A 10,440-nucleotide genomic window follows, 5' to 3' on the forward strand; every position below is an offset into this window, starting at 1 on the left:
GGTTTTGTAGCCGTAGAGATAGGGAAGGCACACAGTTTGGAGGTGCAAAAGTAGAGAATTGCGCATGGAAGAGGCTGCAGAGCCACACCCAGTCGTAGGAGTAATAGGTTTTACACCACTAGCCGTGAAGATTTCGATCCCAGCAGCCATACCATTTCTATTAGCCAGATAAGAAATCAGGACCAGAGGCTAGAGGCTAAGCATGGCAACACTCGAGGGCCATAGAGGAAAGGAGAACGTGAGGGAAAAACGTTATCATGGGAGGGAAAAAGGAATTAGAAGGGGAGGGAATGAAGAGGGAGACTATGACACAAGGGAAAAGGGAGAGGGGGAAGAGAAGCATGTACATGATGGGAGGAGGAATGTAAAGATGGAGACATCAAGGGAAGAGGACCATGCTTTATTTTAAAAGGAAGGGGAAGGGAGAAATCAAAGTACTAGCTAGGTGGCTTTACAAGAATGAGCATGTCCCATCAAGGAATAGCCCTCTCCTTTTATAGCTAAGAGAGGGGGTCTCTCCCAATAAGTGCATCCTCCCACATGCATGGTGTGTGTGGAAAAGTCTCCCATGTGGGCTAGGCGGTTACGCACTCTCAATTATGTGCGATAATATTTTGCCTCATTTTTCCACATAAATCAAGCCCCATATCTCAAGTCTATGATACTCCCTTGGTCTCTTCCCAATTTTATAATACGTTCAAACCTCTAGGAGGACAAGTGGAGGGTTGGCACAAGGAATCTTGCCACCTCATCCTACTTTCCCCATTATTTAACTTGCTCTCTTGGATCTTCTATACCTCCCCCACATGGGCCTATCCTATATGGAGGGAATAACCCAATATAATATCCATCTCCACCTATTTTATATTACTTCTCCCATGGACTTTGAGCCATATCTCACTAAATGCAGCCTAGGTGGAGGGGTGGCACATGGAGGAGCCATGCCATCTTACATTTTATAAAATTACTACCATGGATCACACCTTATGGGTCCTCTTACGTGGAAGGGTGGCACATGGTCATGCCCTGCCACCTCAACCCTGGGCCCTATGCACACCATATTTTATTATACTATTGCCACACATACAAACACACACATGTATTAATGCCTTTTTCCTTAGACAAATTTATCCATAACAATATGCAATGTCCCACCACATTTTGAGATCATGGACATTTAGTATTGGACCCACATAAGCTATAATAGGGCATCTACGATGACTTATGGTTCAAGGAAAGTTTGCACAGTCGTCCAAGCGCTGCTAAATTTTGTGGTGTTTTTGATATTGCTGCCAGATGCGGCATAGGACTCAGTGCCCACGAAGGACTTAGACCAACAAATGATTGACTCTCTCTTGAACAATTTGTAATAGCTATTTTGAAACATGAATTTTTGTTACATTACTATTTTTGTATCTCATTGAGTCGGACTTTAATCAATGTAGATGGAATTATCTCGGCTTGGCTTTTAGCCATCAAGACGATGGCTTCTAGTGTATACAGCCAAAGATAGGAGCAGCAGCATGCCACTACTCAGATTACAAAATTAGAAGGACTATGTGCTGCTCCACGCTTTAGCCTTTTGCAAGGCTTATGTGAGCGATGACGGTACATTTGTTTCGAGGAAAGGGAAGGCAAAGTGTCGTGTTGGTTGCGGAGAGTGTGCAAGAAATCACCCACAATTGTACAGAGCAAAAAGAAAGAGAAATAGGTGGAGAAGCTGGAAATTGGGATACTACAGAGCAAAAAGAAAGAGAAATAGGTGGAGAAGCTGGAAATTGGGATACTGGAAGCGAAAAGGCAACTTTCCCAAGCTCTTTTCTAAGTAGCTGAGTGAAAATCAGATCTTAGCAGGCATATGATGAGAGGTGGAGATTCTGAGTAACGCAATCATCAAAGGCTATTCTGTGTGTGTGTGTGAGAGAGAGAGAGAGAGAGAGAGAGAGAGAGAGAGAGAGAGCTTTTCTTAGAACGCCTAAGCTCCTTTGGGAGAACGTTCATGAGCTATTGAATCAGATTTCATTAAAAACCTAGTCACTAGACAGACAAAGGTTTTGTGTGGATGAATAATGATAGGAGAAAGAGAACACGAATAATCTCGAAGGCTTATGCCATTTGCGATGTTCCCAGCTCACCTCCGAGCTTAACAGCCCAAGACCAGAGCTGAGAAATAGGGAGAAAGAATAGACGTTAGTGAAGGCTTTCATCTAAAAGCTTAGAGCTTGTCAGCCATGGGATCAGAGTCCATGAAGTAGCGATTGAGGGGACTGTCTGGCAGCATTTCCATGTGATCAAATACTGAAGAGGAGGCAGGAACCTCGTCCACCTTTGTTGCGGAATCAGGTCTTTGCGAGGATCCTTCTACCTCCATGGTGGGTTCAGCTGCGCATGTTCTCGTTCCTGTTGTTGCCACCGTCGTCGCTACTACTGGCGGGGAGCATTGCGCAGATGACACGATTTGTTGATTCGAGACGGCGAGAGACTGCAACAGGTGTTGGATTGCTGAAGGTTGCGACTGATCTTGTGTCGTCAACATCGACCAATCCAATGGCGAAACTGGCAGCTGACCTCGCCGGAGAGCAACTTGTACGGAGCTGAAATCCTTCGCATCGCGCTTGTGATCCGCCTCTGCTTGTTCTGCTGCTCCCAATCTCGTCGATGTGTCTTCCGAAAATTCGTGAGCTCTCTCAGCAAAACTGAGGTTGATGCCAGCGAGGGATGGCGATTGTGATTGCGATTTCGCTTGAAGCAGGCACTGCGAGACTAGATCTATGGTCCTGGGCCGAACGTTGAAGTAATCGCTGCTGTTGTTGCTAGTACAGCTAAAACCTGCGTCTGCATTGCTGCAGCTATCGCTAATTAGAGCTGCAGCGTGAAGCTGGCAAAAGTCTGATTTGATGTCGGGAGAGGTGACGGGAGGGCCAAATCTGGGAGTGAAGGCGGAGCTATGGATGGTGGGGGAGGAGGGAGGGAGGAGGGTGAAGGCAACGGTGGAGGAATTGGAAAGCGACAGGGGAAATGGAAGCAAATTGGGATGTTGCTGGGGAAGCAAATTAGCAAATGGGACATGGAGCGTGTTGGAGGTAGTGGAGATGGGTGGTTGCTGTGAAAATCCTTGGAGACATTGCATGGAGATTTGAGGCATCAAAGGCTGTTGGAATGCAAAAGGCCATGTCTGATTGTCTAATTGAGAGGATCTGCAACTGTGGTCGCCTCTGTATGTGACATCACACATCGTTGCATCCTCGTCACACCTCTGCACGTGCTTGACTGCTTGGCATCCAAGATCGGATTTGTGCGTGCATCTGTAGTAGCTCCTGCATCACACAATACATCAGATTGATTCCAAGCATTGCACAATTGCTTTCTTGTAATCTTTCAGTTTAGAATCTCCTTTGAGATTCTTGCAATAGTTTCGGTTTGGAATCTCCTTTTAAATTGATAACACAGGAGATCCCAGGTAGTCCTTTCCTCAAAGCATGAAATATTTGTTCTAAGAATGCATACCAATTGTTCTTTAGATCCATTCCAAGAATCATACATGTTCAAACGTCAAACAATGTGTGAGCTCTATCCCAAATATTTGTTAGGGATATTTGTTGTAACAATGCATACCAATTGTTCTTTAGATCCACTCCAAGCATCATTCAAACGTCAAACAATTGTATGGAGTTTTGTCCAAGCATCATACAATTTCGAACTTTAAACAACGCATCATATATCTTTTCCAAAATTTGTTTCACACAATGCATCATATCCATTGCACTACACACTTTAAACAATTGTATGGAGTTCTATGCAAGCATCATACAATTGTTCAAAATTTAAACAATGCATCATATCTCTTTTCCAAAACTTGTTTCACATAATGCATCATATCCATTGCACTCACACTTTACCGCAATGAGTTCAAACAATTTGAGCACAAACATTTTACACCCTTAAGCTTCCAAATCATTACACGGCAACAACCAAGCATTCACGACATTTCTAACAAATTTTCATGCTAAAAGACTTGGATTGCAAGTAATAGAGCACCTCGGATATTTGGCACCTAGAATGTCTTTTTGGCCATACTTTCTCCAAGTGTGACCATCATTCGGAGGGATTTCCACGCCCTGATCCAAATTGCTAGCAGGCATCTTGAGCATCACTTTGGGCAACAATTTCCTCCTAGCAAAGTTCAATCGCATCAGATTCTACCTTAAAATTTGGATCTAAACCCATCACTGATCTAGATAAACAGAATGCACTGGTGATCTAGATCAACTATGCAACAGAATGCACTCCTCAACATTTTGAATTGAACCAGATCAACAGAATACACTAATGATCAACTATTCAACAGGATACACTGCTCAATATTTTGAATTGAATCAGAATACAGTGCTCAACATTTTGAGTTGATCAGATCAACAGAATTCCACAGAATTGATCTAGATCAACAGAATACACTACTGCTCCACGCACCTCTTTCTCGGATTTTCTCGACCATCCTTGCTCCTGCCGTTGCCTCCGGCAGCCCCGTCGTTCTCGGCTGTCTGATCTCCTGCCTCCTGAACACCGGTCCCTACCTCCTTTTCCAGCTCCAGACTCAGATTTACTGTTGGAGACCCTTCCGACATCTCGCTCGTCGGACTATTGTTGCTGTGCGGCGGGCTTCGTGTAACCCTCTTTGCCATTGGAGTTGCCGTCGTTGCCGCCATGCCGCGCGGTGACATTGGTGGCGTCTCCTCACTCCGAGTCGTGGACAGAGGGCTCCCCACCGCCCAGAATGGCCTCTTCTGCGCTCGCGGTGACATAGTGCAGCGATCCACCAGCTGCTGCGATGGCGAGGCCGAGCTACTGGGAACTGAACCTCTGCTACCGCTACCGGAAATGAGGAGCTTAATTGTATCGTTGAAGGTAGCAATCACCTCTACTGCACCAATTACGAAGCTGGAGCGAAGCTCGGAGCTGTCGGCTTCGCAGAGCTTGCCTGGGGGAGTGGTGTGCAGCTTCTGCTCGAGCTCCTTCACAAGCTCGCATCCTTGAAACAGCTGCTCTCGCACTCTGTGATCGAATTTCAGCATTTCGTCATCTTCCTGGTGATCTCGAAGATCCTGTGCCATCCAATTCTTCGTCAACTTGCAGACAGCGCGATCGACCTTGCTCAGCTAGTGGGCAACCTGAATTCGCAATTCTCTCTCTTTCTCTCTGTCTCTCACTCTATAACAGGACCCGAGAGTTCTAAAGGAGTTGCGTCACTTGCGTGCTCTCTCGGGTTAATTTCTCGCGCAGCTGAACTTGGAGCAGTGGCTGGTTGAGGCGAAAGTAAAGTTCCTTCCCTACTTCTGAACTCAATTTGGACTGATTCTATCGATGGCTTGCACTGGACAACCTGAATTCGCAGCCGCCTCCACTCGGTAACAGGACAGGACGTGAGAATCCTAAAGTTGCATACTCTGTCGCGCTAATTTTTCGCGCAGCTGAACGTCGTGGGGCAGTGCCATGCTGAGGCGAAAGAAAAGTTCAATGGGGGGCAGGACAATTGTCCCCTTTGCCTAGCTCTTTTGCTTTGGTCTGAGCTCACTGATCTCTTTGTCTTTACAGTTGTTCCTTCTACCTCTTCCTCTCTCTCTCTCTCTCTCTCTCTCTCTCTCTCTCTCTCGCTCTTTCTTTCTATTCTTCTGATACCGTATTGTTTTATCGATCAGGAAGAGGCGAAGGCAGACGGGCGAAGGATGAACGAGGGGCAGCGGCTGACTGAGTATAAACTTGAGGCCAGACAGGGGCACTCGCCCACGTGGCATCTCCACGTCGAAAAACGCCACGTAGATTTCCACCGAACAACGCTTCTTATAGCTTCCATTTAAGGCTTCTGCACTTTACAAAGACTGAGTCAAACTATCCACACACGTGTTCAACGGTCAACCTTTAAATATTGACTACGACTCTTTTTCCCCTCACGCCGTTCAAATTTCCTTGAGCAGGCCGTCCCCCTCCCTCTCTCTCTCCTGTGCTCCTTTTGCTTGCCCTCCGATATCGTCAAGTCCCCTGCTCCACACCCCCTCTCCTCTGTCCGCAAGCCTCCAACCGGTTTGTGCCTTGCCTTCATCTGTTTTTGTCAATGTCCCTCCATCATGAAATCATTTCCTTGCTCACTCTCCCACAATTCCACAATTCAAAGTTTGTCCCCCCTAAACAAGCTCATGACCTTCAATTTGTTATCATGGAACCGAAATAACATCATGTTGGAATTCAAAGGGGAAGAGTTGGTTAATTCACATCAATACAAAGGCTTTTCAATACTACTTGCTGATGTTGATGAGAATGATAAGACACGGTCTGTAATGTTTCACAAAGGAGCGAAATGGTCAAATAATAACTTTTGACTGAGTCTCCTCGCTACTTGCCTCAAGTTGGAATGTTGAAATGAGAGAGAGAGAGAGAGAGAGAGAGAGAGAGAGAGAGATGGTTATGGCATTCTTATTCTCGAGGGGTGCACTAATAAGAAACCCTATGTATCACGTGCGTTCAAAGGGTATTAAAAAAAAAACCTCAACTAAAATTTGCCTCCCAATGAAAACATCCCTCTTTGCTTATGGACTAGGTGATTTTTTTATAAAATTGAATTAAAAAACCCCTCTTGTAATCGTAATCCTGTTAAATTTTATAGAAAAGTCAAATTAAAATACCCCTCCTTTTGAATGCACATGGTACATTAAAATTTTATAAGGTGAACCCTGAGTTCTTATTATTTACTTGCATTAGTGTTCATATCAAGGACTTTGAGTCATCTTGTAACTTTGATCTATTCTAAAAATTTCATGGAGAAGATTTGAAAATATAGCACATTTTGCTATAACTTTTCGAGCATGTCACAATATTCAGAGATTTCCTAACCTAGTGAAGTTATACGATTATGTGATTTTATGATTTACATCTTATAACGCCATCACTAAAAGGTAGACTTGATTAAAGAACACTTTCTAATATTCTCTTAAAAAATGACCAATCATTACCATAACATGACAACAAACCTCTTTTTCCTTTGGCCACAAAACAAACTAAAAAACAACGTGTACTCATTTAAATACTAGTAATTTAAGGGGAAAATCTTTCCATGAGCTTCTTGTCGTGAGCTTTTGTGGCACTCCAAGTTATTTGGTGAGCTTTATCCACCACTAGAATCAGTCGCGTGTACGCCAGCAAAAAGGTGGTGGTTGTCATTGCCACCCAAAAATGCATATTACGAAGCCTCTGGATCTTGCCGTCAGTATGTCCTCATCAACGCAAGAGGCAAGTGATGATGAGGATGACTGGCGGTAGAAATACGAATGTCTTAGGGGAGGTAATAAGTGATGATGAGGACTGGCGCTTGAAATGTGAATCCCTTTCTCCAGTTTTTGCAGCGAATACCAATATACGGCGAATGCTGGCACCTCCAGATGCGAAAACATTGCATGAGAAATGCGAATCCAAGGCCCCGAATTTGGCATCAAATGCTAGTACAAGCACCTCCGCATGCGAAAACATTGTGAAACTGAAACTATGGCAAATATCAACACCTCCACATGTGGAAACATTGCACGAGAAATGTGAATCCAAGGCCCTAGATTTTGAGCCACCCGCATTGTGTATGTGAGAAAGCTGCAAGTGAGACTCCTTACTTCCCTCCCACTCTCTTCACATGGTATCAGAGCTTGGTCAGTGGTAGCTCCTTAAAAATGCACCCCCGAAGGAATGATATCCCCCGGCCTACAGATTGCTCGATTGCGGCCAATTCTTCCCTTTAAACATCATTCATGAGTATCAACTTGTGTCCTCAGCTAGCAGACTGTCCATAGGAACAAAATTCCCCGGCATGAAGATTGCTCGACAGCCTGCGGCGGCAAGCTTCTCCCTGTAGCTCAGTTCACCATCTGTACCTGTGTGTCTTTCTATTCCCTTTGACTCATCTCGCCGGATCTACATGAAGTAGATCCTCTGTGCGAGCCATTGCATATTTGCTGCACGAATGATATTCCCCGGCCTGCAAATTGCTTGACTACATCCAACTCCTCCCTTCAGCTCTTCCATTGTACCCCTTGCATTGAATAATTCCTCACCTGTCAGGCTGTCCATCTGGCTACTTCCTCTGCCACCTTCGACAAGAGAAGGCATTGTTCGAGTGGTATATCTGTGTATGGTGACCAAAGTGTTGGCTCTTGGAAGTTCCTTTTCGGGCGAGACATCATTTCACCAGATCTACCTAAGTAGATCCTCAGGAGGCCTACCAATTGGCTGTTGCTTCAGTTGCAGTAAAGGCTTCAAACGATTCATTGCATTCTTTGCTAAAGGCATCGTTCCAGTTATTTGGGGTCTCAACCCTGACTTCATGCCCAAAATTGATGTAATTTCAAATAGCTCCCTCTTTTCAGACTTCTTCCAGGCCCATTGTTCACTAGCAATGAGGACACGAATATTGCGTGAAAAAAAAGACTGTGCATGATAGCTAGCAAACCTAAGCAGTGCGGACATGAATATCGCCTTTCTTTCAAGGTGGGAAGAAAAAGTGTCCTTGAATAGCGCCTACCCTGGTGTAGGCAATGCAAACACATTGCGGGTTTTTATAAAAATATAAGTAGTGCGGAAACATTGTGGAAACAAACTTTTGATTGAAACATGTTCAATTACATTCCAAGGGCCAGCCCTCCATCCCAACTGTAGATAATGTTAGAGGCCAACTAACTCTTATGCACACTAAGCAGTGATGCTATTTGTGTGGACGAAAAGGTTGGCTGGTGAATGAACATGTCTTCACTCTTACGTAGCCCTATAACATGAAGGAACATGTAGTACACTTGTGCTTGCAAGCCAAGTATGGTTTTTTGGCCACCTCTCTTTTTTGGAAATTAGGATAGCTACAGCAGGGCTCTGTCTTGACTTGCACTTCGTAGGTGCTTCCACTGTTGCTGGAAACATGAAACACACAATGTCGCAGGGGCTGTATTGTCATCTTTGCGGATACCACTACATTCATCTCCTCTGCACTTGCAATTCTCTTGGAGGCCTCCTTTGAAATTCCATGTCTCCATTTGGACGATCTTGTAGCTATAGCACTGTCACTTTTCCCGGTCGAGTCCCTATTGTTGGTAGGATTAGAGGTAGGCTCTGTTGGTATGCCCGAGGACACCGCTTTAACCCATGCTGACTTCACATTTATTAGCTTGGAACCCAGCTCATTGTTGTAGATGACATAGCTCTGCTAATGTTATATTTATTCCTACATCAACCTGGCTCTAGGATATCTACTTCTAAGAGAAGGATCTTTCAGTAGCAGTCGTGCAAAATATGGGATTCCAACTTGCAGGATGATTTGAGCTCTCCGAAAGTGTTGGTTTGTACAATATATTACTATCCACATGCTATGTGTGCTCCCAATCATCTGTACAGAACCACATCCACTGCGGTTTCAGTCCACCGGGGCCAGGATGGCATCTTTCAGAGAAGAAACAAGGAGTCACGACTCCTTGAGAGATTTATTCTATATGGCAACCACACTTCCTCTTATCAACTGTGCCAAAACACTTCACCCTTGAAAGTTCTGCGTATTGCCCACATAGAACGGTTCACCGCCTCCTCCATGAGACTAAGGACCTCCTCTCTATTGGGTCACATTAGGGGAGAATTGGGGTCTCAAAAGGGCCAGGAATGGATCAGGGAATGCTTAATGGGCTAATGCAAGGGGCTTGGAGGGTCCCAAAGAGGCCTAACCAGCCCAACCTAGGTGGGTTAAGCCCACATTTGAGCCCACCTCCCCCCCCATCAATGAGGGGAGGGGGCCACTTTTTGAATTTTAAATTTCAAAATTTGAATCTCCCTCCCTCCCTCCCTCTCTCTCTCTCTCTCCCTTCCTCCCTCTCTCTCCCTCCCCCTCCTCCCTCCCTCCTCCCTCCCTCTCTCTCTCTCTCTCCCTCCCTCCCTCTCCCTCCCTCCCCCTCCTCCCTCCCTCCCTCCCTCCCTTCTCCTTCCTCTCCCTCCCTCCCCCTCCCTCCTCCTCTCCCCTCCCTCCTCCTCTCCCCTCCTTCGTCTTGCGCCTCCTCCTCCCTCTCCCCTCCTCCTCCTCCTCCTTCTGGCTCCTCCTGCCTCCTTCCTCTCCCCTCCTTCTCCAGCCGCCCTACTCCCTCTCCTCTGCTCCTCCCTCCTGCAGAATCTCTCCCCTCCTCCCTCCTGTAGCATCTCTCCCCTCCTCCTCCCTTCTACAGCAGCTCCTTCCCTCCCTTCTACACCAGTCGCCCTACTCTCCTCTCCTCTTCCTCTTGCCCGATTTGCTTCTCCTCCTCCCTCTTCCTTGCTACTCTCTCCCTCTCACTGCTCAATCTTTGCCAGCTCTCTCCTACATTTTAGCCTGCATCACTGATACCTCTCTTTGAGTACTTATGGCACCATTCGAGGACATATCCAACAAGTACCATG

At 45.8% G+C, this 10,440-nt stretch overlaps 1 protein-coding gene across 1 annotated transcript; it reads right to left on the reverse strand.

The window, feature by feature from the left end:
• Positions 1-2,096: 2,096 nt before the first annotated feature.
• LOC147905752 (uncharacterized) lies at positions 2,097-5,593 on the reverse strand. Its single transcript, XM_087381650.1, has 3 exons — positions 4,471-5,593; positions 4,039-4,173; positions 2,097-3,317 (listed from the first exon to the last, which is right to left on the reverse strand). The coding sequence occupies exons 1-3, from the start codon at positions 5,109-5,111 to the stop codon at positions 2,216-2,218; spliced, it is 1,878 nt and encodes a 625-aa protein (XP_087237776.1). The 5' UTR covers positions 5,112-5,593; the 3' UTR covers positions 2,097-2,215.
• Between the last annotated feature and the right edge of the window lie 4,847 nt (positions 5,594-10,440).

The sequence above is a fragment of the Dipteris shenzhenensis genome, chromosome 1, assembly GCF_047967505.1.
Source record: "Dipteris shenzhenensis isolate YYH24624 ecotype China chromosome 1, Dip_SZ_1.0, whole genome shotgun sequence".
In the NCBI taxonomy this organism is placed as follows: Eukaryota; Viridiplantae; Streptophyta; class Polypodiopsida; order Gleicheniales; family Dipteridaceae; genus Dipteris; species Dipteris shenzhenensis.

Bases quoted from the DNA above. Each gene is read 5' to 3' on its own strand.
- LOC147905752 (XM_087381650.1), bottom strand. From the start codon at position 5,111: ATGGCACAGGATCTTCGAGATCACCAGGAAGATGACGAAATGCTGAAA. The intron at 4,174-4,470 runs GTGCGTGGAGCA...GAACTTTGCTAG, and splicing joins CGAGAAAATCCGAGAAAGAG to GAGGAAATTGTTGCCCAAAG. The intron at 3,318-4,038 runs GTGCTCTATTAC...TGTGTGATGCAG, and splicing joins CTAGGTGCCAAATATCCGAG to GAGCTACTACAGATGCACGC.